The sequence below is a fragment of the Zonotrichia leucophrys genome, chromosome 21, assembly GCF_028769735.1.
Source record: "Zonotrichia leucophrys gambelii isolate GWCS_2022_RI chromosome 21, RI_Zleu_2.0, whole genome shotgun sequence".
In the NCBI taxonomy this organism is placed as follows: domain Eukaryota; kingdom Metazoa; phylum Chordata; class Aves; order Passeriformes; family Passerellidae; genus Zonotrichia; species Zonotrichia leucophrys.
In genome coordinates, this window is record NC_088190.1 from 3,551,137 (window position 1) to 3,575,297 (window position 24,161).

Here is a 24,161-nt window from a genome sequence, read left to right on the forward strand (position 1 = left end):
AATTCCAAACGTCTATAAATACCTAGGAAGGTAAATGCATTAACCTTTTCGTGATCTCAGAGTGTAATTACATACAGCCTGGCTCCCAGGTAAATTAGTACATTAATAATAATTTTGTTCCATAATTGCTGTCACTCCTTAGATCTTGCAGCTATTTGCCCATTCACTTACACATGCAAGGGCATTCCCACCACCACTCCCACTGCTGGAGCAGCCTTGGCCAAACAGCTCCAGGCAGTGCTTGGGAAATCTGTGTGCAGAATCATAGTTTAGATACAGATGCTACAAACAAACCAGCCTGGTCCTCGTTCAGCTGTGGAGCTGATTCCCACCAGAGGAGAAAAGTTTCTGCTGGTCAAGCTCTTTGGGGAGTCAGGTGGGACCAGCTCCCATGGGAGCTGGGAGGAAAACTCATACTGGGAACCTGCTCCTGGCATGCCTGGGATGCTTTGCTGTGGAGTGGGGCACTGGGACAGGGTCACAAGCACACCAGGACTGAAGCCACCAGGTCTGCCAGTGGCTGTGCATGGCAAAGGCAGTTGCAGAACTGCTGGATGCTCAGAGACTCCCAGGCCCCACAAGGGCAGTCCCCGGGAGGAGCCTCTCCATCGGCTCAAGAGGAGGAAGGAAGGGAGCATCCACTCGGATCTCCATGGAAACCAGGGAGAGGTGGGGAAGACTTTAATTTGAAGTGCTGATTTGGCAGAGGCCCTGGGAGCCATAGGCAGGAGATGAGCTGCATTAAGGAGCAGCAGGGGGGGCCTGTGGCTCTGCAAATGGGTGCCAAAAGGGTATCTGATACCATTAGGCTTGAAAAAAGTTGCTGTGAAAGGCAGGGAATCAAACGGGAGCAGTGTAGCAGCAAATGATTTATTTAATTCATTTGGCCCCTTTTCTGTGCACAAATTATCCATAGAGAGACTTTTAATTTTTTTTCTTTTTCCTGAATTTGCTTATTAATTTGCAGCAAGGGGGCAGATGGCTGATGCAGGCAGAGCTCAGAGCATCCTGCTGCCTGCACCCTGGGTGAAAGCAAACCCTGACACCATCCCCACACCACAGGGACTGCAGCCACCAGCACCTCCTGCTCCCAGCTCCCTCCACACATACTTTGGAGATAAACAGAAGGCTGCAGCCTCCAAGGCTTCGCTTCCAGGACTTTTCATTTGCTGTAATTACTGAATGATGCTTCCCCTGAGATAAGATCTGCGTGACATTTGCGCAGCCAAACCTCCTGCTCACAGCCCCCAAACAGATCCACAGCCACAAACAGCCAGGTCCTGCAGCAGGAGACAAAGCCAGAATCTCAGGGGGATCCACGGGGCAGCTCTCTCCAACTTCCCTGGACGAGTGCAGCGTTTGGCAAGCCACAGGAAAGCAGGACAAGAGCCTGATGTTAATCTGTGCTGGGAGGTGAGGAGCAGCTCAGTGCCCCTAAAATCAAGTGCTCTCTAAACACGAATTTGGGGTGCAGTCTGATGTACCCTCATGCTGATGAGCCAAGTGATTTGCACCACCCAAAAGAATCCCCTGCAGCATCAGCCTTGCAAGAGGGGCTTTCATTGCCTACAGCACCCACACATTTATTTAAAAACCTTAATAGTATTTGGAAATTACAGGCAAATGTTCCATGTTGACCTTCACTAAGGTGGCTGCGGTTTCCCACCTCCGTACAGTAAATCAGTGGGTAAATGAACACAGAGACTCAATTCATCATCAAATGTCAAGCCTGAGACAGAAAGACGGGAAATGATTTAAAAGCAACCGGCAGTTTAGAACTGCTGCAAATTTCTCATTATGGAGCTGCGAATTGTTATGAAAAACTAATCTGTGTTTTAAGCTTTGGTCTGCCCAGAGCTACCAAGGCCCCTCTCCTTCCACCCCTCGCTTTGGTTGGGGTGAGTTCCACCTGACACCTCCAAAAGCCTCTGAGCATCACCCCCTTGGACGTGCCATTCTCCATCAGACCTTGCAGGAGCTGAGCTAAATGGGGTGGATTTTGAGGTGTGTTTTGTGAGCACCATCCCCAGGTGAGCATCGTTCCCTCAGGGTTTTTCTCCCACAGACCAACTCCTTCGATGTCACCATGGCACCCATCACTCTCCTCTCTGTGGGACCAACCAGGGAGTGAGGGTGTGCTTTGCAAAATCCTCCACATCCCATCCAACAGGAGCACAGCCACTGCAGCTCAGAGGCTCCTCACAGCTCCTGCCAGACTCCTTTCTCCGGAGACACTAATAAAATGCATTTCCTCCAGCCAGTGTCTCACTTAGGGAACCTTCGCCTGGGTGTGATTGAGTGCACTTAATACAGTCGCTCTCACTGTAGAAAGGATTCTGAGCCTCCTATTTGACAGCCTTGATCTTAAAGAAATCCATTAAGAGCAGCTTTATCTCTGGGTTTTGTAACCATTAAATCAGGTTTTATCAAGTCGGTGACGCGCTTTCAGAAGACAAGAGGGAGAAACAGGGAATAAACCTCCCAAACTCCCACGCTGGGGCTGCTGGGCTGGATTTGGGAGACATGGAAATAACCAAGAAAGGGTTTGTCTCAGTGGAAAGCCTCCCAGGGCGATGCTGCAGGTTGCAGGAACCTTTGCTGGATGCTGCCATGCTGCTTCCATGCGCCTCAATCAGCTTTTGGTTTGGCAGAGGCACTAAATACTCATTTCAGCTAATAAAGATGCCCGGTAATGTCATATTACAGGGCTGGCGAGCTCCCAGCAAATATTATGGTGAGGCTTTGTTTAATTAGAGGCTTCTCAGGCAGTCGCAATTTCCTCCTCATAATGGGGAAAACAAGCTGGGTTTGAAAGTTTGGGCTGGCGGCAAACCCTGCTGAGGCTGGGGCATTCTGAGAGCCACTTTCCAAAGGGCCCTCAGCTGCTGCAGGAGCTTCATCCCTCTTGGTTTTTCTTATTTTTACCTTATTTTCTCATTACTAGTTGCAGATTTTAGTTGCCCCTCCCTGGCCTGGGTGCTGGGGCCAGGTCTCCCTGCTGTCCTTACTCCTCTGTGGCCATTCCTGCAATGCCTTTGCCAAGGCAGTGACACTCCAGTCCCCAAAAGGTCTCATCTGCATCTGCTCCAAGAAGGACAACACCCCTGAGAATTACTGAACCCATGGAAAGAACTTTTCAATCCCTCCCCTCCCTGCACACCTCGGTGATGAGACACAAACCGAGGTTTTTAGGGCAAATTAATTTTGTCATTACTGGAATCCAGTTTCCCTCCTGACACGCATGCAAATGGGAAGAGCACACTGAGCTGCATGCCAGGCACGGGTGCTCGAGTTCATTGTCATTAGCAGGGATTACTTCATTAAGAAGTGGGAACCCAAGAAGCTGCCCCCACACTTGAGTCTGAGAGGCAGCAGCAGCAGCAACTCCAAGGGCCGTGGCCATAATGCCAAGCAGCTGGGTCACAAGGCACTTGCATTTTCTACAGGGAAAGTTTTATCAGCTTTTCTTGATGACAGCTCTGTAGATTTTGTGCCACAGACATGTGCTGCAGGGGAGCAGGCAGCACCATTCAAGCACCAGCTCAGCTCGAGTCCCTGTGCTGGCATACCCTGAACGCTGGCACATCATTCACCACTCGAGCTGCCTGTGCTGCAGGTACAGCACCAGCTCATTCATAAGCCTCAAGAAATATCGTTGTGTGAAAATGTAATAAAAATTATTCAGCTAATCTACTTTAATAACCCAACTTCGGGGCCTCTCTGTGCTGCAGACAGTATAATCATTTCTAAAATATGAGCTGTCATTTCCCATCAGTGCGAGGGAGGCAGAGGAACTCGGCACCCGACTTTATCGGGGCCACTAATTCACCAGCCTGGGGCCTGTGCAGAGTGAGGCAGCATTTCCAGAGCTGGTGGGCTGCCCTATCCTCCCAGCCCCATTTATGGTCCCTGCCCTGACCCCCAGGATGCTGCTGAAGGGGGTGGGGGTGATGCAGGAGACCTCCAGGACTCTTCTCCACAGGACAGGGATGCTGAGGATTTCCATCTTCTCAGGAAGAAAATGCTGCCACACTCTGACAGTTGTGCACAGCGATTTTTATGCATCAAGGATGAGTAAAAAGTGTCAAAAACACTCGTAAAATTGCCTTAGTGTGTACAAAACTCACCGCTGAATATAAAATACTTTAAAAATATTCTGCAGAATCAAATCTGCAAACTTTTTAAGTTAAAAAAAGATTAAAAGTGCCTGAAATATCATCATGCCTAACAAAACACAGATCCTGCAGTACAAAGTGCTGTAGCAAATACATCCACTCATCTCAATTTGTGCAGATGGAGCTGTGTGGCACTACCAGCACTCATGGCAATGCCCAGGGATCCCACTGACAGAGACACCCCCCAGCCTGGCAAGGTGACAGCCAGGCCATGGGGGTCATGAGCACCCTCAGACAGACAGAGCCACCCCCAAGGTGGTGTGAGCTGGCACAGGAACCTGCAGCTTTGCAGTGACAGGCAGGAAGCCTCACTGGTACAGGACCTTCACGCAGAAGGTCTCCTCGTTCTTGTCCTCGTGGTCATTGATGTGGATCAGGATCTCCTCCTCTCCCACAGTCTGGCTCGGGGCGAAGCGCAGGCCGATGGTGTACACCTCCCCTCCAGCCACCTGCAGGACAGAGGGTTGGAGGAGGCAGCAGGACCTGGCCAGGCCCCAGCCAGGGTGGCCCTCATGGCCAGCACCCACCCAGCATCGCCTGGTCTGGCCAGATGAGAGCCTGACAAGAGGGGAGTGTTGGCAGCAGGACGTACCTCGAAGGAATCCTCCCTGAACTGCAGCAGGTCAGGGCGGTTGGTGCACAGGAAGTAGAGCCGGGGTGAGGGGTAGGGGTTGGTGTAGGTGATGCGTTTGTTGCAGCCTTTCCCACCTCCCGCAGGCAGAGAGATCTCAAAGGCCTGTGGGGGCAAGCAGGGGCACAGATGGCAGGGTGGGCAGCAGCAACAACGGGCATTCCCCAAAACCCACCACAGAGAATTGCCTCCCACACACTGCCCTCTCCTCCCACACCTCACATCTGCTCTGCCAGCCAATGGAAAGATCCCACCTTTGATCAAAAGAAGCAACAATTAATTACAAGTGCAAAGGACAAAGGGCTGGGAGAGCAGCAGAGACTAGCCAGCTCCTTGTCATTCCCTGGAAGAGCTCAGATAACTAGATGAACTTGATGACCCTGAACAGCCCCTTCCAGCCCCAGCTACTCTGATTCTCTTAACACCTCATAGCACAAGCAGCATGTGGCAGGACAATGGGACATTGGTGTAAATGCCAATCTGAACCTTTCCCAGTACCAAGAGGTTCAGGAAAACATTTTTAGAAGGAACACATTAGCCAGGAAATCTAATTTTCTGTCTTTGAGGCAAGGCCTCTGCCAGCACAGTGCTAATCGAAAGCAGCATGCTGCAGCTCTAATTTCACAACTGGGAATACTTCCGAGCTGCCGCTCCTCAGCGTGGGGCTGCCTCCAAAACAGCCTAAAAGACATTCTACCAGGGGCTTCAGTCAGATTATTCAAGTACCCCAAGGGCTAAATGTGTGTTTATGATGGCAAGAGCCAAAAAAAACACAGATGGAAAGAGAGGAAGAAGCAGGAGACAGCCCCAGGTTATGGGCTGAACTGAGGCCACTGATGCAGTGCCATCACCACGTTTTGCAGTGAGAGCTGCCGTACCTTGGAGATGAGAGGCTGCCTGCAGGACAGGCAGAGCAGCCAGGAGGACACCAGCTGGTGGGACTCCACATCCACCAGGTTGAGGTAGATGAACTTGCTGCCAGCCCGCCGTGGCCTCACACCGATGTACAGGTCCTGAATGCCATTGGCGGGGAGGAGGAAGGCACCGTTGGGATCCACCTGTGGAACAACACCTGGAGGTACAGCCACCCACCACGGCTGAGCACAGCCCTGAAAAGTCCAACTTGGAGCATCAATCAGACCCAATTGCTCTTAAAAACCTGTAACCCTGTTCCATCACTAGTGAATGCCATACCTCCCAGCCCTAGGAATACTCTGGGAATAATTCATGTCAGGAAGGACAAGAGCCACTCGGGAACACCCAGGGCCTCCCCAGCCCAAGGGTTGCACCACACAGGCTTTGCCTGAGGAGCCTTTGCCTTTCCTTTCCAGGACAGCAACGGAGTTTTTCTGCCTTTTATTATTCACATTTCCAATTACGGACGAACGAATTCTAAAGAAATTGAGAGTCTTCAGACAGTCTCATTAACGCAGATAATTTGCCCTCCGGGGTTTCGCGCCAATGATCCTACACATGACAACTCTAATCAAAAGATAATTATCACAAACGCTTTACGGCTCTCAGTTGTTCACAGCTCCGTGTGGGTTGCCTTTTGCTTTCTGGAGGGGGTTTCTTTGGCCAGCCAGCCCCAAGCCCAGCACGGGGGTTACCTCCAGCTCCTGGGGGTGGGAGGTGAAGGCGCGCACCCTCCGCGGGGCCGCGGTGCCGCGCAGCAGCAGGGAGAGGCGCGTCAGCTGCCCAGCCGTGCAGGCGACATCCAGGCGCTGCAGAGAGTGCAGGTAGAACTGCCAGATCTGCACAGGTGCTGCCAGCCAGGCGTCCCTGTGCACGGACAGACGGACAGGGCTCGTCACACACCACAGGAGTCAACAATTCCCCACCCTTTTGGGGTTCCTGCTACTTACGTATAAATAGCAACAAAGAATTTTTTGATCTGTGGGCTTGGTCCTCCAGCTACTTTGAGAAAGATGTCCTGTGGCTCGCCAGGCCCCTGCATAGACAACAGAGCATTGTCCCAGCAGTTGAACAGCTAATGAGGACCCCAGGGGTATCTTCCCATTAATGGGGGAGCTACCACCAACTCCCATATGAAAGCAGATGCTTTCGGTACCTCGTTAAACTACGTTATTAAGTTATTATACAGCTTGGCTGAGCTCTCCCAGTATTTTTAATTACAAAAGAGGATACAAATGACTATCACATTCCAGGTCTGTATCTGTAATCAAATTTTGGCAAATTTTCCACAAGTTTTCTAACAAGCCCTAATCCAATTACCATACTAACGCTTTTCTGCAACAGCAATTAGCAACTATCCCTCGTTGCCATTTGCATGGACATGCCCAAGTTTATTTTTCCCTTCCACCTCTTCCTGCTATGGAACCAGCCCAGGAGAGCCTCCTACTTCAGGAGGAAGTGGGATGGTGCAGGGCTGGGCATGGAGCTGCCCCTCTACTCCAGCATCCTTCAGCAGGGACAGGCTTTGCTGTGCACCCCAAGGACACATCGTCCCCCGACCTGCTGCAAATGGCTGTGGATACCCCAAGCAGCAGAAAAACCAACAAAAGGCTGCTTTTCCCCAGCATCTGAATCATCTGGTACTTGTTCAAAAGAACAAGCAAGTACAGGCTGCTGCATGATGCGATAAGGGGCAATGCTCAGCCTCCCCCGCCAAAACAACACAGCTCCTTTTAATTGGGAATAAAAAGCAATTCCAACTTCATTGCTGCCACTGTGTCACTGCCACGTGCTGCTCTGTGGTTGCACCCACATCAGCAGCTCTCTGCCAACCCAAACAATCTGCAGGAGGAGGACACGAGGAACAGCGATGCCCAAGTGTAGCATACCAAGGATTTGGTTTCACAAATGATGTCGGGGTCGCTGCAGCGAACAAACATCTCAGGCTGCCCTCCTGGCACCCCCACTGGCGTGCCTGTGGACAAGGACCAAGAAAATCACCTTCAGCTTTTCCTCTACCTGTGCCTTTCCCCCGTGCCCCATGCAGCTGCACACAGAACCCCTCAAACTTGACTACCAGCAAACCATGTGTGTGCAGGTGTAGGGAATTCAGGTTGAAGTTAACAGAGAAACAGGGAGAGCAAGCAAGGAGCCCAGGGCTGTGAAGGCATGAGGAACCAGCAATGTGCTCTTTAGATGCTGCTGTGCCTCCAGAAAGGCTCCATGAACTGTGGATGATGGCTAACAGGGAAGAGCCCAAGCCCTGCCAGGCACACCACAGACTCACCAGGGAGGGTGTGCCAGGGAGGCAGCCGAATGGTTTTCTTCAGGAAGGTGAGCTCTGGGTGGTAGAAGCGAAAGGTCTGGTCCACCACATGGGGCTGAGGCTCCACCTTCACCCGCAGGAGTGCAATGGGCTTCCCCCTGCTCACCTGGAAGGAGACCTGTCCCGGGGGCCAGCAGGAGAGGGCTGGGGTTTACCAGTGATTCTGCTCCTCCCATGCAGCCCCTCAAGCAGTGTTTCACATGGCTCCCTAACCTGGATGAGCTTTGTCTGCTTGGCCCCACTCTTCCCAAAGGAGTGAGCTTTGTCATTGGCACCAGTGCCCAGCCCAGCTGGCCCCTGTGGGGTGAAACAGTGAGTTCCCTCAGAGTGCAGCATCACTGTGGCTGCTGCTGCTCCCCATGGCTGTTCCAGCCTGCTCTGCAATGGTAACCACAGCCAAGGGGAACATTTTGTAACAGGAACAGCTCAAAACAGCTCAGAACAGCCTACCTGTGCTGCAACCACAGCAGGGTCTGCAGAGAAGGTCTGGTACTTGAAGGGGATGTGGACAGTCTCACTGGGGCGCAGGTAGACCTGAGGCTTGAGGTCCTCACGGAGGTGGAACATATCCTCTTCCACCGGTGTAACACTCTTGGTCAGCTCCTTGAAGTGGCGCCACTCCCTGGGGTCCAGGATGACACTGGGGCAGTGAGCAGCAGAGGTGCTGGTGAGGGCTGGCAGGGAGCTGGCACCACCCTGGCACCTCCCCACAGGCACACAGGGGAGCCCCCACCTGAGCTCAGGGTGGTCGACCTCGATGGTCACGGTGTGCTGGACGCTGTAGGGGTTCTTCAGGGCAAACTCAAAGAACTCAGCTGTGCCCAGCACAGCGTGGACAGTGCGGGTGGCTGTGATGGCCTGGCTGAGCATCTGGTAGATGCTCTCTCCCTTGATGTGATCCCGGTAGGAGTCGATGACCTGCAGGTCCCAGGCACGCTGCTTTGGCCAGCCCTGCCCAGAGCGAAGGAACCATGAGCACAGAGACACCACAGGGGTCTGGCCCCACACCCTGCTGCCACCAGCACCCTCGTGCAGCCACACCAGTGCCACATGGGTGGACATGGCCTCACTGAGGGTGACCAGGGGGCCAGGCTCACTTCTGGCCGGCGACTGCGCAGCGCGGCCTCCAGCTCATTGTCCACATCCACCAGCCTCCGTGCCCACGCCGTCCTCCTGCCTGTGGGGAGAGACCACGATGGCACCAAGGAAGCATCCCCCCATATACTGCAGTCAGTCCCCAAGAGCCCCACAATACTGCAGGGCTGGAAAGGGGAGCACCAGAGGGGCAGCTGACCCACAGCCGGCACTGCAGCAGCAGAGACCCTGCCCAGCTCAACCCACAGGGGGACAGGCCAGGCCTCAGCAGGACTCACCACCAGGAGTGTTCAAGGAGTACCCCCTGCCACCTGGGGCGGTGACAGTGCTGTCTGGTGCAGTGACAATGCAGGAATGGGATGGCAGCTGCCCTGGCATCTCCTCGCATGGGTGACCTGCACAAGGACAGACAGGAGTGAGTGGAAACCATCCATTTTCATTGTTATAAAATCTACCACCAAATTTTTACCTCCCCGCAGCCCTGTTCAGCCAATTTACACAAGCAGGAGAGAATATCTGGAAACCAATGATGCCCTAAGAGCCCCACATGCTCCCCAGAGCCTGTTTTGTCCCACAGTCACCTGCCCAGGGATGGAGCAGCACTGAGAGCACACACATCCTGAACTCCTCACCAGCTCTTGCTTTCATTTCTGAGTTCTGCCTCCCCCTCCATGGCCATGTGCTGCTGCATCTCCCCACTTCCACAAAGGCTGTGCCAAGTGGAGCCACACAAGGCTCTAAACTCACCAGGTATTTGCCCAGCCTACACATCCCATCCCCATCCTTCAGGAAAGGGTACCAAGCTTTGCCATCCTGTTTCTAACAGTATTTTCCTTTGTTTTCTTTAAAGAGAATAGGAAAAACACCAATCAAAGGGTGACTGCTGTCCTGGCACAGCAGCTCTTTGTCAGGGTGTGAGTTAAACCACTCCCTGGGTTGTGCATCTCAGATTCTCCTTCCCAGGAGCTTATCGGCCCTTTGCAGGCAAAGTATGGAAATGACGATTTAAGATATCTTATATGGAGCTAATCTCTCCTCTGAAGATAAGATTTTAAAACCTGGAGTCACTGCACATTTATAGGACAGAATTAAATACATAAAATAAAAGCAGCCAGCAGGTTCTGGGGAGGATGCTGCCCCTGGGTCTCACTCAGGTACATGCTGTGTGCCCCACCCCAGCCTTGGAGGGCCTCATGAGCAGGGGGTTCTCACCAATATTGGCCAGGCAGAGGTGGAGGTGGCCCCTGACAGCCACACGGACCCCGAGGGGCCGCAGGGCGCCGTGCCTCAGCGCCTCCCGGCCCAGCACCGTCCCGTCCGGCTCGTACTCCGTCGTGGCCACCTCCAGCTCGTGGTAGGTCCTGACAGCCAGCTGGCCCTGGCGCAGCAGGGGCTGGGCACAAGGCAAGGACAAAGTGCAATGAGTCACTGGGGAGTCTGGTCCAGAGGGGTCAAGGGGTCTGGGTGTCATCCTGTTCTCCTAAGCCTTCTGATGTTAACGTTTTTGTAATGGAATTTCTCACGCAAATAATGATTGTTTTGCATTCCTTTCTGGAGGAGGAGAGAACTGATGGACTGTTGGTTTGACCAGTGTGGTTGGAGAGGTGGCAATTTCATCCCCCACTTTTGGAATTCTATAAATATCAAGGTCCAGAAATGAACGTGCCTTTTTCACCTTGGACATCTCAGTGTGTGAGTGTCACTCATTTTGTTGTTGTATTGCAACATCTGGGTATGAATGGCACTGGAAGTCCTGGCTCTGCAGGGCTTGGTGCTAGAATACTGCCAGAGTTCCAGGGAAGGGCAAAGAAAGTTAATGCTTTGTCATCACTTTGGAGGAAAAGATAACAAATCCTGTGATTAGGGGCTTGTCAAGCTGACACCAGATTCGGTTACACAGAGGGGCTGACAGCATCTCCATATTGAAGACACAAGGACAATGCAACAGCACCTCAACACATGATCAAAGGGAGAGCTGGGCTCTTCTCTAACACTCCATAAGGCAAGGGACCCTTCAGCATTACCAGCCACAGGAAAAGACCTTCAATCTAACCAATACCTCCAGCTTAATGGCAGCAGACCCAAAATGGAGCAGGGAGTCTCCATCCCAGACGTCAATCTGGAGGCTGTGCTCAGCCAGGTACCGCAGGAACCAGCGCTGCTCCCCAGGCCTCAGGAAAGCTGGATCCACCATGTACTTCAGCTGCAAGCCTGGTGGTTCTGCAAGACACCACAGCAGCACAGACATGGCACTTGGCTTGGTGGGAAGCCTCACACAACTGACACTGTGTACTCCTTCAAACACTGGGTGTTTAGAATGTTTTTCATGATGTGCAAACCAGCAGAGATTTGCTATTAACACCAGCCCATCCCTTGGGCCAGAAGCAAGCCCTCATCCACCCAACAGAAGAGAAGCACACAGATGCTCAAACCAGAGCTTACTGGTTAAGGTCCCATCCTCGTTGACACGGACAAGGAGCTGAGCTGGCACAGCCAGCTCGGTGGCCAGCCCCCCATCCATGCTGACCAGCTGCAGCCGGGGCGTGGTGACCGGTGGGAAACGGTAGAACTGGAAGGTGAGGAAGACAGTCCTTGGCCACAGCCCCTCCACGCCGCCCTGGGCATCTCTTGAGAAGAGAGAGAGGGGTTTGGGTTGTGGCACAGTGCTGCTACTCTGTCATGAGCTACTTGTGAATTTGGCACATGCCAAGAGGCAGAACAACAAGAGAAGATTGGCAGCACCACAAGTATTTGGACTTTTCTGAAGACAGCGGCCATACGGTTTGCCTTAACTTCCCAAAAAGCTTCGTAATTCCAGCTGTCTCCTGCCATATGCTGTGATGGAGGCGCCCAGCAAAGACAACGTGCTACCTTCCCACAGCACACTGCCAGCCATGGAAAAAACAGAAATGGGGCCTTATCCAGCCAAAGCCACCCCTTGGGTGCCAATTTTCCCAACTCCATTTGCATTTCTGGAGAAACCCTGCATAATTGAGCTCTGACATCACATTGTGGCTTATGGATCTAATTTTAAAAAACTGGATTATGACTTAAAAGTGCCCAGGGAGGGCAAAAGCAGGTGCAAAAGAAGAGACATCTCCTGCCCAAGCAGAGAAGAGGATTCGGGGAATTTGGATGCCCACACAAGACCACAAGCTGCCATCCCACCTTCCAAAAGCCAGGAACTGCAGGACTATTTCATTGCCTTGCAGAGGGTCAGCTTCCTCCAGCCGCAGGTTGAAGCAGCCCAGCTCCACTGGCTCTGAGATTTCCACTGGCTCCTGGTTGCAGTCCAGGATGTCTGGGAAGCCGGCAGCGTGCAGGCGTGCCAGAGCAGCACGAGATAGGGACACATGGGAACTGATGGAGAAACAGGGGTGAGCTCCACAAATGGGGCCACAGGGACCCTGGCAGGCCAGGTGACAGGGCCACAGGAGCCTGGGGAGGGGCAGCTGAGCATCACCTGCATGCCTGCAGCCCCACTGCAGCCATGGGCAGCTGCAGCGGGGTGAAGGGCAGCGCCTGCAGCTGGTCACTGGCACAGGGCTCTGTGTCTGGCGAGCCCAGGTCGGCCTCCAGGTGGGTGATGCCCCCATCCCGTGTGGTGTCTTGCAGGGTCTGGCCTGTGCTCCGTGGCGAGGCCACGAGCTGGGACACTGAGAGCTGGTGAGAGAATGGCAAGCGTGAGCAGCCACAGTTCCAAGGCAGCCCCCTGAGGCAGCCCTTGAGGCAAGCTGAGCCAGCAGCCCCTCTGTGCTAGAGGAGCTCAGCCACCACGTGCCCCAGTGTTGTCATTCCACCAAGAAGTGTTACAACTTGGCCACAGAAGGGTTTGCACCTCCGCTGTCATTTCCCTGCTGCTCGCTCCATAGCAAGAGGAGGGATGAGCACAAGCAGCAGGAAGATCAAACTGCTTAATGCGGCCTTATGAGGCATTTCATTTCATCAAAAATATTTGCGTGCCTTGATTCCTGCATCAAGATATAAAACAGCATAAAGAGGGTTCTCAGTATTCACAGCTCTCCTTAAATCTTGGGAGCTCTGCACGAACAAGCCATGTGTCTCTGTCAGCACATACCAGGGACAGCAGCACCCAGCAAATCTGGGCTGTCAAAAACCAGAGCTGCCCTCACTCCTGCGGTATGAAAAGAGCACAGGGAATCTCTCCCAGCACATCACAGGCAGGAGCTGCTTTGCTGCCTGGAGGAGGTGGAGTTGAGGACACTTGGTGCCTCTTGGCTGTAGCAGACAGGAAAACAGGCAGGGGATGGGTCCAGAAGCACAGGAAAACAGGCAAGGAATGGGTCCGGAAGCACAGGAAAACAGGCAAGGGATGGGTCCAGAAGCACATCCTACATGTGGGCCATCCCTGGGGAATGCTGCTGCCCACCACCCACACCCACTGGTGCATGTGGCACTTACTCCTGGTCCCCGTGGGGAGACTGGTGTTCGCCGTGGGGCTGGCACTCCTGTGGAGAGGGACAGGAAAGATGCTGTAGAGGAGCCAAAACTCCCATGCCCCACAACTGCAGCTGCACCACTGCCACCAAACCGCCCTGTCCTCCCACCAGCCCTTTCCAATTTTAGGTGCGAAGGCAGCACAGTGAAGCAGTTTACCATCACCCAAACACTTCTTTTGACTTATTTCCCAATAAGAACTGCTGCTTGGGGGTTAACACAGCACATCTCCAGATCCATCCTTTATTTTGCCGTGAATCAGGCTAACTGTGCCACAAACAACAGCTCCCCCATCCCCTGACAGCGCCGCGGTGCCTCACGGCCACGCGGTGCTGCCTAAGTGGGATGCTTAATGAGACGTGAAAGTTTTAGGATACTTAAGGTTTTCATCGTTTCTCTGTTATTTTTTGTCACTCCCTTCAACTGCTGGAGCATTTGTGCCCCGAAACGGTGGCAGCTTTACCGCGTTTATATTCGGCTGCTCTCTGGAGCCAGCACAGCTGAGCTCGCTGAGCCGCGGAGCCGCGGGTCCTTCGCAGCAGAGCAGGGGCACAGATGTTCCTTCTCTGCATCCACATGATGCTGAGACCTTGATTTGCTTTCCCCCACCACACAGATCCCAGCTATTCCATGCTGGCTGCTGTGTAAAGGAAACCACCCCGTTTCCCTCATGCCTAAAATATTGTTTCCTTCCAGTCAGGATGGCTTTGGCTGGCGTTGAGAAGAGGATGGACAGATACAGCAGCAACACCAGCATCTGAGCTGACAGATGAAGCTCTTGGCCTCCCCTGGGCCAGGCAGCAGCACATTTCTCTACAAAAAGTTAACGCAATATTCTCTTCAGTATCTTGGAACACAGGCTAGGGAGGCACAGCTCTGGGGCCACCACTGCACTGCAAGCCCTCCTTTGTGCCATAAGACCCCTGGAGCTGGGAAATGCCAGGGAGTTTGTCCCTGAAAATCACCTTGATGGGGATCTCCCCTCATCAGGGACACAGCACACAGCCCAGCACACTCCCCCAAGCTGGAGCACTCCAGACCACCACCAGGCTGGAAACTCAGTGTCAGCACTTGCTTCCCTCTCCCCTCACCACACCACAACTCCAACAGCATCCCAGCCACCTACAGCTGAAAGGCACCAGGAAAAACTTTTCAAGCAGCACCAGGAAGGTACCAATCATGATGCAGCTTGTACTGCAGGGAAATGAACCCCACATACCCTGACATCACGACACCCCTTCATCTGCCACTAAAGCTTTCCTCACCAAAGCGCCTCCCAGCAGCAATCCTGGCTCCTCACCAGCAGAAACACAGGATTTGTCACAGCAAAGCCAAGGTGCCACTGCCATCTTGTGGTTTCACAGCACTGGAGCCAGCATGGCACAGCAACCCACCGTAATGGGCATTGCCTGGCCCGTGGGCTGACACTGAATGGCTCAGCAGAGAGCTGGGGAAGTATGACACACACTGAAACACTGCCTGCTGTCTGAAGCATCACCCCCAGACACAGCTGGGACCCCAGCAGGAACACCACTGCAAAGAAAGGGCAGTTTGCTTCCCACCAATCACAAAAGGGGGATGAGAGAGAAATAAGCCAAAGAGGATTTTTAGGAGCACAGTGCATGGACACAACCTCATGCCCAAACTTAAGCCCACAGCATTTTTCCTTCCATCTCCAATAGAGCAGAGGGGTGCTGGAACCCCAAACACACAGCCACCCAAACAACAAACAGATGCTTCCTGCTCTTCCCCAGCCAGGCAGCAACACATCCTGCACACATCAACCCAACCCAGGCTGCTGTCACACTCCCTCAGTGGTGGCACAACCAGATTGCTTTTCCCCAGCCTATGACTGACATCTCTCCTGTTCCCATGTCTGAAGAGACACTGAGTCCAGAGAGAGAAGCAGCAGTTCCTGCAGTGAGAACGTGCTGCTGGTGAGGTCACTGCACCCAGAATGGGAGCAGGCTGGGGCAGTGCTGGCAATTCCTGGGGATTTTGCACGTGGCTCAGCAATACTATCACATGAGAATTTTGCAAGTTAAAAAGTAAGAGCTGAATTCAACTTGACAAAATTCTTGTTTCACTCCGGTAATTCATAACTAGCTTGCTGAAACTCACTGAAGTCTTGTTTTCTCTCCCGAGCAGACACCAGTGCCACACTCTATATTTTAAATGTCAGCGATCTGGAAAACACTCACTCAGCGATGGCGTAGGAGGCTTCTTCGACTCGTCCCTGTCTTTACATAGGATCTCTGCAGCAGTTACAAGATGTTCTTCCGAATCAGTGGAAACATGGAATTGGACAGTCCCAGACTCCACGTGCTTCCCCTGAAGTTGGCAACAAAAATGCTTTCAGACAGCGCGGTACACGCAGCCTTCCTCGTGCCTCCGACAGCGGCTCCCTCGCCCTGACACCAAGCAAAGCTGCCAGGGGCCAACACACCCTTACCTGCCGGGAGCTCGGGGGGGTCCTGTAGACCAAGGTTTGGCAGGGGCCACGGCAGGCGCCACCACGCAGGGGGAGGGTCACATCTGTGTCACCAGTGCCTGGGACAGGGCTCCAGACAGCCCAGCGCACCGAGCGCATGTCGGCCGCCTCACTGCGGGCACTGCCGGACAGGGCCTGGGGATGGAGGGCACAGTGAGCACCAGGCAGCCCTAGCTGATTGCCAGGCAAGCCTATCTCACTGCCAGAACCCAGGAATGGGTGCTGCCAGACGGGCACTGCCTCTCATGCCCCATGGCACCTCCTCACAACCTGGCTCTGGCACCACTCTCCATCCCGTTCTGAAGACATTTCATTTTCCAGGACTTTATGCCTCTCTAACCCCTCACTCAAGCAGTTGCACAAAGGGATATATGTTGGACCCCCATCCCTAGCAGAGGAGAAAAGTTTCCACTTACCCAGCACATCCACAGCCTCCCTCAAACTGAAGGAGGGGAACAGAAACAACAGAGGGCTCTGCCAGCACCCACCCTCCCCCTCACAGCTAATTATGGCACTGAGGACAAGGACAAGGTGATCAGCTTTGCAAGCAGCTTTGGGATTAACCACTCTGCCCCAAGGATGCACCACAGGGACTGGCTCCACTGCTGCCCCAGACAGCCCTCCTCACACAGCCAAACAGATCTGCCTCTGGAACCCCAAATCTCCATGGGATCTTGGGCATCAGCTTTCCAACACAGCTGGCCCCAACAACTTCCAACAGCACAGCTCAGTGTCTCCCTTCTCAGTACAAATCCCTCTGGTCTGGCACAGGCATCCTGCTTTACAAATGCCCATTCTCCCTACTTTGGCTCTGGACAGCTTAACAAGAGGCATTTGCCACATTTTCAATGAACATCTTAGCAGGACGATTAAAGCCTCTAACGCCTGGCAATCGATTCAGCCAGCCAGGAGCTGATGGCTCCAACAACACAAGGTCTCTGGAGGGGATATACAGTACTCACTGAGCTGGGTTTAACCTGCAGAAAGGTTAAACTAAGATAGGAGTAAACGATCAGTAAGTAGGTGAGAGTATATTGACTGCAGAGACCACCCTCAGAGATTTCTCCTGCCTTTACAGCTTGAGAACATCAGGCTGAAGCACCCAGAAAAACCTCATCATTCAGAGCAAAAACAACAACAACAAAAAAGGAGTGGGATAGGTTAACCTCTTTTCAGCATATATGCCAAATTCTAAAGAAAAGCCTTTTTGATATTACAAAAAAAGCTGAAATTTTCTAAATTACCTTGCCAGAACAGTATGGGAATGCTGCAGGCTACATTCCTCCATCTAAATATAAACAGTGGAGAAATGCAACCACACGTTATTAAAATAATTCACTGAGCCATGCAGGTTGTTTTGTCCAGTGCTGTGGAAGGCACCCACACACTTTGCAGGGCCCTGCATTACAGAGCACAGCCATGCAACAAAGACTTGGAGAAGCAGGATGGTGAAATGGGCAGAGGAAGGAATTCCTCAGCAGGGCTCACTCCTCCAGAATGGATCCCTGCTCTTTCACAGGCACAGAGACACATGCTCAGCCCTACCTTGCCACCAGCTCTCCCTGTGCTGCAGAAGACATATTCCAGCTGGAAGCAGACTCTGAATGCCGGGTGAGGAACCATTTCACTCAGCTGGATGCGGCTCCTCAGCACCAGGGCTTGACCTGCATCCCTGTGTGGGACAGAGAAGCAGCTGTGAGAGGCACCTGAGGCAGGAGGGAAGCAGCAGCAGCAGAGGAGCTCTCCTTACCTAGCTCTAGAGCTGGGCACCCCCTGGCAGCGACCTGGTGACAATTCTGCCCCTGGCACCAGCACAGCGACCTGCGGAGCCTGGACGAAGCGCAGCCCGTTGTGGACGCCGACGTGCAGCCGCCGCTCCCGAACCACCACCTCTTCACCATCCGGGGCAGTGTTAGCCTGTGACAGGAATGTTTTACACCTTGGGCACCACTCTCTGTGCTGATCACAACCAGAAGAATACAGGCAACCTTTCAGAAACTCAAAAAACAGGGCCTGTTCCCCCAGCAGGTGACAGAAATTAGTATCTTTTGCCTCTATGGCAGCGTTGGTGCAAATCTGGCAAGAAAGGACCTGGCCAGGGGCTGTCACTCCAAAGGGATGGACTTGATACACACTGTATCTCATCTCTGCATTTCCCACGGCAAAGCAAACCCAGATTCTGCTTATGAATGTCTGGATGTTCAAAACAAAGCCCAGACAGAGCACACAAGTACTAATCCAATAGCAAAACAAGCAAAAGGCTTCCACAGCAAAAGAAAAAATTGGAGACTCCAAGAGAAACAAATGCATGAATTTCACTTACCTGACACTTTTCACCCCACCCATAATTCCAGACACTAGAATTACTGCTCTACACTGTGCCTTCCCTGCCCCAATCACACTGGCAGTACCTAGAATGATGGAATCACAGAATGGTTGAGATTGGAAAGGACTTGAGGAATTTTCTTGTTCTACCCCCTACCATGGGACATCTTCTGCTAGAGCAGGTTGCTCCCAGCTCCATCCAACCTGGCCTTGGATACTTAAAGGGATGGGGCAGCCACAGTTTCTCTGGGCAACCTGTGCCAGGGTTTCACCACCCTCACAGCACCCTACTTACCTGAAGTAAGCGATCACTGTTCAGTAAATCCAGCAGTTCCTCCTCAAACTCCTCCAGGGAAGGGTACAACTGGATGAAAAGCCGCTCCAGATAGCAGGTGACCGTCTTCATCAGCCGGGGCCTCTGCAAGCAGTCACCTGAAAGACAAGGTGGTGGCCACAGGTTTCCCAAGCAAACAGAAAGCCACCACTGCTGTGCTGGGGTGCCCTGCAGTGCCAGCAGTGGCTCTGCCCACTCAGAGTACAGGCCTGAACACCTGCAGGGACTCAGCTGCTTTCAAGACCTTGCTCAGCTTCAGTACCAACAGTTAACACCCCAAAGCCATCAGCAGTAGGTTCTCCAGGCAGGAATCTGAAGAATAATTCAGCTGCAGAACTCTGAGGAATTTTTTTACCCTCTGAATCTTCAGCTCACATATTTTAATTGCAGAAGCTCAAAGGGCAACATGCCATAAAGAGAGATTAACAAAAGCCGAGTGGGCAAGAGCTCATGCTCCCAAACCTGCCAGGCCCCAGCGATGCTGAACCCACCTGAGGAGTTTAAACAGGCTGCAAAAGCTCTTTTTAAGATTCTGCTGAACGACTGCAATTAAACCAACCATCAGTTATCCCTAGCAGCTTCCCAGGAGCAAAGCAATTAACGGACAGGGAACTGACTGAGCCATTTTGACAGATTCCAGACTGAGCTCTGAGTGTCAGGGCAGTGGCTTCCCCCAGGGGGGATGCTCCAGACAAGGGGTGATGCTGCAGAGAAACCACTGTGCTGCCACAAATGCCCTCCCAGTGCCCTCCTGCCCTGCCCACAGCCTCACAGGGACCCACTGCCTTAAAGCAGGAGCAGCACAGGGAAAGGGAAAGGGAAAGGGAAAGGGAAAGGGAAAGGGAAAGGGAAAGGGAAAGGGAAAGGGAAAGGGAAAGGGAAAGGGAAAGGGCCCTTACCTGTGTCTCCACGTGCTGGCAGCAAGCCAGGAACAGTCTGCAGCCCAGATATCAGCAGGTTTTCGGGAAGGAGGTGAAATATTGCCTCCAGGGGCTGGTGGGACTTCAGGCCATACTGCAGGTGGCTCTTCTCCATCACTGTCATGTATTTGTTCTCTGAAGAAAAAACATCCCAAAATGACCAAAACTGGGGAGACAGCCTCACAGCCCCAATGCTGAATGAATCATTATCTGTGAGTACACCTGCTAGGAGCAAAGGAAAACCTGTGTTTGCCCAGCCAGGCCATTCCCAGCTGGCAGTAAGGCACATCCACTGAGCAGTACCAGGGCACAGACCATGTCTTACATCAAGCAGATACATAGAACACACATTTGGGTAAGAGAAGCCACCAAGAAGGGCTGAGATGCCATGTCTGGCTGCTGCTTACTTTCCACAGGGTCCTGGAAGCGTGGGTGCAGTAGGGCACGTGGTGTCCCATGGTACAGCTTCAGCCTGAAAGCAAGGAGCACATGTGCAGCAGTCAGTAAATCCACCCTGAAGCATATCTCCATCTTCCATTGCATGTCCATCTTCCACAAAGCCCCTGCTCAGCAGCAAAACCCACCCAACCCACTCTGGAAAAGCCTTTTAGGGAAGGGACAGGCATTCCTTCCAAATCCACTGCTTCGCCAGAGTGAAGAATTCCAGGTTTCTAAATGCTGTCTCTGTTTCTGCAGCCCCAGGACCACCCTTCCCCTCCCCAACCAAAGCAGCCATGCAGGTTGCCACCTCAATTCTCAGTGTGACCTGTCACACAGCAGCAGGGGAACCTACGCTCTGTCCTCAGTGGCCGGCTCTGTCACCTCTGATCCGCCGTGGAAGAGGGGGATGATCCCAAAGCCAAAGGAAAGGTGCTGAGAGCCCCCATCCCCTTTCCCAGCTCTCATTACCACTTCCACAACAGCAGCAATGCCAGGGTGGTTCAAGGAGGTGTGGAAATAAACGACCTGGGACAGGAAAGGAGAGAGATGGGTTGTTTCAGAGCTGGCAGTGGCAGATGCGGGCAGAGCAATGCCTGTTGTGCTGGGACACTCAGTGGCACAGCCAGAACATCCATTAAAGCTTCCAGACAAAAGCTAATGGCAAATCACTTCTGACACTGCTACAAAATCTCAGCCCTTAAGTCTCAAGCATCATCTTTTTCTTTTTTAACTTTTTTTTTTGTTGCCAACACCTGTTTTCCAGAAGGCTGCAGACCCCAAATGAATGAAGCTTTGATGCATCCCAGACCTACAGCATTAGAGCAGGAAAAAAAAAAAAAGGAAAAAAAAAGGAGTTGGAAACCTTCCTGAAATGGGGAGAGATGTGGGAGTAGCCTGGATCTAAGGGAAGAAGGGGACAGGACACAGGTCATCTCCCCAGGACAGAATTTAACGCTAGGTTCATCTTTCTATTAAAAACTCATTACCTCAGTGTTTCAGGGAAAATGTTTACTGCAATATGGGCTGTCAGGAAGGAATAACAGAGACAGACATTCCCACATCAACCCTGGGACATAAATCGTTATTCCATTAGCCTTTACTGTGAGGTGCTGGATTAATGGCCTGACTGCTGTGCCTGCAGAGCAAGGCTCACCCTGCAAAGGCACAGGGAGGGAGCCCTGGCAGGGAATGCCCTGTACCACTGAGCTCGAGGGGCCCTCCTGATTGCACACAGCAGTTTCTGTCACTGCATTCCTCTGCCCTAGACCCTGAGGACAAAACCCACCACGTAAGCAGACTCTGATCCTGTCCTCACACCTTCCTGCTCTGGTGAGCATGCACACAGCACACACAGGCAGAGGAGCAGTGACTTTCCTCCTTACCTCACCTGTCACAAATCAATCCCAGCTCCACCTGAACTGTTCCTAATAATGAGCTGCTGACTTTCCCACTGGAAGCTGGAAGATCTAACCCCGCATGCACATCACCCCTCCTCTGTCAGACCCTGCAGGCAACACAATTCAGCCACCACAGAGAGGCTGCAACACGGCCCCCCAACACCCCAAAATTCCTGCCAAATGCTCCCAACCACATGGCAAACACCCAGGAAGCCTGCAGAGGATGGGAATGTATTTGGAAAGGCAGCTCTTCCCAGCATTCAGCTCTCTCTGCAGCACTCTCTGCCCTAGTTTTAATCCATCCCTCTTCAAAACAGGCCGGGGTGGGACGGTACTGAAACACTTGGGAGAGAAACGCACACATCAAAGGCCCTCAATGTCACTGGTAAAGGAAGGAGGAGGGCAGGGCCCAGCTGTGCTTCACTTCACCTGCAGCACTGAGGAGGTGGAAACAGAGCTATGAATTGGAAAACACAGGTAATGATATGGGGCACTGGTATCTCCCCATTAAGGGACACCCTGCTTTGCTGGTACCAGCAGCAGATGGAAGCTTTGGGAGAGTTTAGCTCCCAGATCAGAGAGAGAAGCGCTGCGCAGGAGGGTGGGCAGCTGCTCCTTCCCTTCCTTCCCATTTGTGGGGAAACACTGCTCTCTGCTGCCAGCTCCGAACACGGCAGGTGGCACTCGGTGGCACTCACTGTTCCCACGGTGGCACTACCCTCAGAGGAAACCCAGCACTGCAGTTTCTCAATAAACCACACATAAAGTATAATAAATGGATGGTGTCTGGGCAAAAGGGATGGAAAAGGGTTTGCTTCTGTGTTTTTCCCACCTCGTTGAAGGTGGCCCTGGCTGAGCGTGGTGGGGCAGGGCTGGCAGCTCTCCAGCTGCTCCTCCACGTCCTCCCAAAGAAGTGGTGGTAGGTGGCATCGAAAAGGGAGAGGCGCAGCTGGTACTCGGCTCCCTGTAAGGCACAAAGCACCAGCTTTAGGGACAGGCCAGCTCTGTGTCCCCAAAGCTCAGAACACACTTTGGTAAGAGATATAATTCCCATTTTCTATAATTCCCGTTTCCTAAGGGATGCCCAAATCAGGCATACGGCCACAGACAGCTTCATGCATTGCTGCAGTAGCTGCCTCCAAGCCAGAGGTGGACAGAGCAAAGGAAAAGTGGGGAAATTGAGCATTAAGCATAGAATAAAGAGGCAATTGATGTTAAAGTGCTATCCAGAAAATTTAATTTAAACATACCTACCTAAGATAACAAAAAACTAAATGAAAGTTTATTAAATGCTAACTTAGATTTACAGGTATTGAAACAACTTAGTGCTTCCAGGAGATCTCCAATTAGTTCCCCCCAAAACCATCTTGCTTTAAAAGCCATCATGGGGAGTTCAGGCCCACACACATGGACAGGAATGCCGAAAGGGGCTTAGAAAAAAGATGGAGAGTGACTTTGTACATACACAGAAAGTGACAGAATGGAGGGAGGAGGGACTAAACTAAAAGAGAGGAATTTAGGTTTGATCTTAGGGAGAAATTTTTCCTTGTTAGGGTGGTGAGGCACTGGCACAGATCATCTAGGGAAGCTGCAGCGGCTCCATCCCTGGAAGTGTTCAAAGCCAGTAGGTTGGAAAGGGCAAGCTGGTTTAGTGGAAGGCAGGAGGGTGGAAGGAGATGATCTGTAAGATTCTTTCCAACCCAAACTATTCCATGGAAGTGAGACTCAGAGGAAACAACGGGTGCAGCAAGGCATTGCCGGGGTCCCCTCGCGGGGCCGATCGCCCCTACCTGGCAGAGGGCAGCGCCGTGCAGGTGCTTGAGGACGCAGCGGAAGGCGGCGGAGCGGGGCGGGGGCCGGGCCCGGCCCCGCTGCGGGTGCGGCGGCAGCGGCCGGTGCTGCCGGAACACCCGCTCCCACTCGCCCATCGCCTCCCGGGGGTCGCCGCTGCCTCCCGGCGCCAGCTAGGGCGGGCGCGGGGCTGGAGCACCGGGGGGGGACACGCACCCTGCGGGAACACAGCCACACGGACCCGGCACCGTCAGCGCACACGGACCGACCCGCGCAACCACCACACGTGGGTGGGCACGGCCGCTGCCCACGCCCGCCCCGCATGGGGATGCACAGGGGAACAGCCAGGGCAGGGCCGGCCCGTGGCCGCCCACGCACCCCCGGAATCCCAGTGTCAGGGAGCGGGACTGGAACCAGCCCCGTCCCTCGGCGCCCGCGCCCCCCCGCTCACTCACCGCGCCCCGACGCCATCTTCTTGGGCCCAACCAACAGCGCGCCGGCCCGAGGGGAGGGATGGACGCGCTGACACCACTCGCCGCCACGCCGCCCACCTTTCATGCCCCATTGTCGGTGGAAAGCTCAGTCCGTCAGCGTCGAGACGATCTCGGAGCGATGCTGCACCGGCGCAGGACGCGGCGGCAGGACGGAACAGACGGCGACAGCGGCGGTCTCCCCCTCTCAGAGCGGGTGGTCGCGCCCGGCTCAGCATCGGGTTACTAGGGCGATGGTGCCGCACCGCGCGGGGCGGGTCCTCACGCTGGGCCCGGCCTGCTCTGCAGCCAATGGGGACGGCCCAGCGCCCTCGTCATTTGCATGCCGCGCGAGAGGCGGGCGGCGCGGCCAATGGGCGGTGGGAGGGGCG

The 24,161-nt window shown here is 53.4% G+C and overlaps 1 protein-coding gene across 3 annotated transcripts; it reads right to left on the bottom strand.

Moving 5' to 3' along the window:
- Positions 1-846: 846 nt before the first annotated feature.
- NPHP4 (nephrocystin 4) lies at positions 847-23,966 on the bottom strand. 3 transcript variants are annotated; one of them, XM_064730571.1, is made up of 29 exons: positions 23,755-23,966; positions 23,299-23,516; positions 22,341-22,472; positions 20,464-20,636; positions 20,078-20,142; positions 19,650-19,805; positions 18,712-18,848; positions 17,842-18,008; positions 17,637-17,763; positions 16,053-16,226; positions 15,802-15,931; positions 13,565-13,611; positions 12,606-12,805; positions 12,311-12,502; positions 11,585-11,769; positions 11,202-11,362; positions 10,355-10,535; positions 9,421-9,537; positions 9,145-9,224; positions 8,781-8,998; positions 8,498-8,669; positions 8,261-8,344; positions 8,009-8,165; positions 7,611-7,696; positions 6,672-6,757; positions 6,417-6,588; positions 5,685-5,864; positions 4,768-4,911; positions 847-4,624 (listed from the first exon to the last, which is right to left on the bottom strand). In XM_064730571.1, the coding sequence occupies exons 2-29, from the start codon at positions 23,434-23,436 to the stop codon at positions 4,484-4,486; spliced, it is 4,002 nt and encodes a 1,333-aa protein (XP_064586641.1). In that variant the 5' UTR covers positions 23,437-23,516; positions 23,755-23,966; the 3' UTR covers positions 847-4,483. The 3 variants fall into 3 exon arrangements, with proteins under 3 accessions (XP_064586641.1, XP_064586639.1, XP_064586640.1); XM_064730569.1 differs by having other exon boundaries at positions 8,498-8,687; positions 23,755-23,965; XM_064730570.1 differs by lacking the exon at positions 23,755-23,966 and having other exon boundaries at positions 8,498-8,687; positions 23,299-23,702.
- Positions 23,967-24,161: the final 195 nt, after the last annotated feature.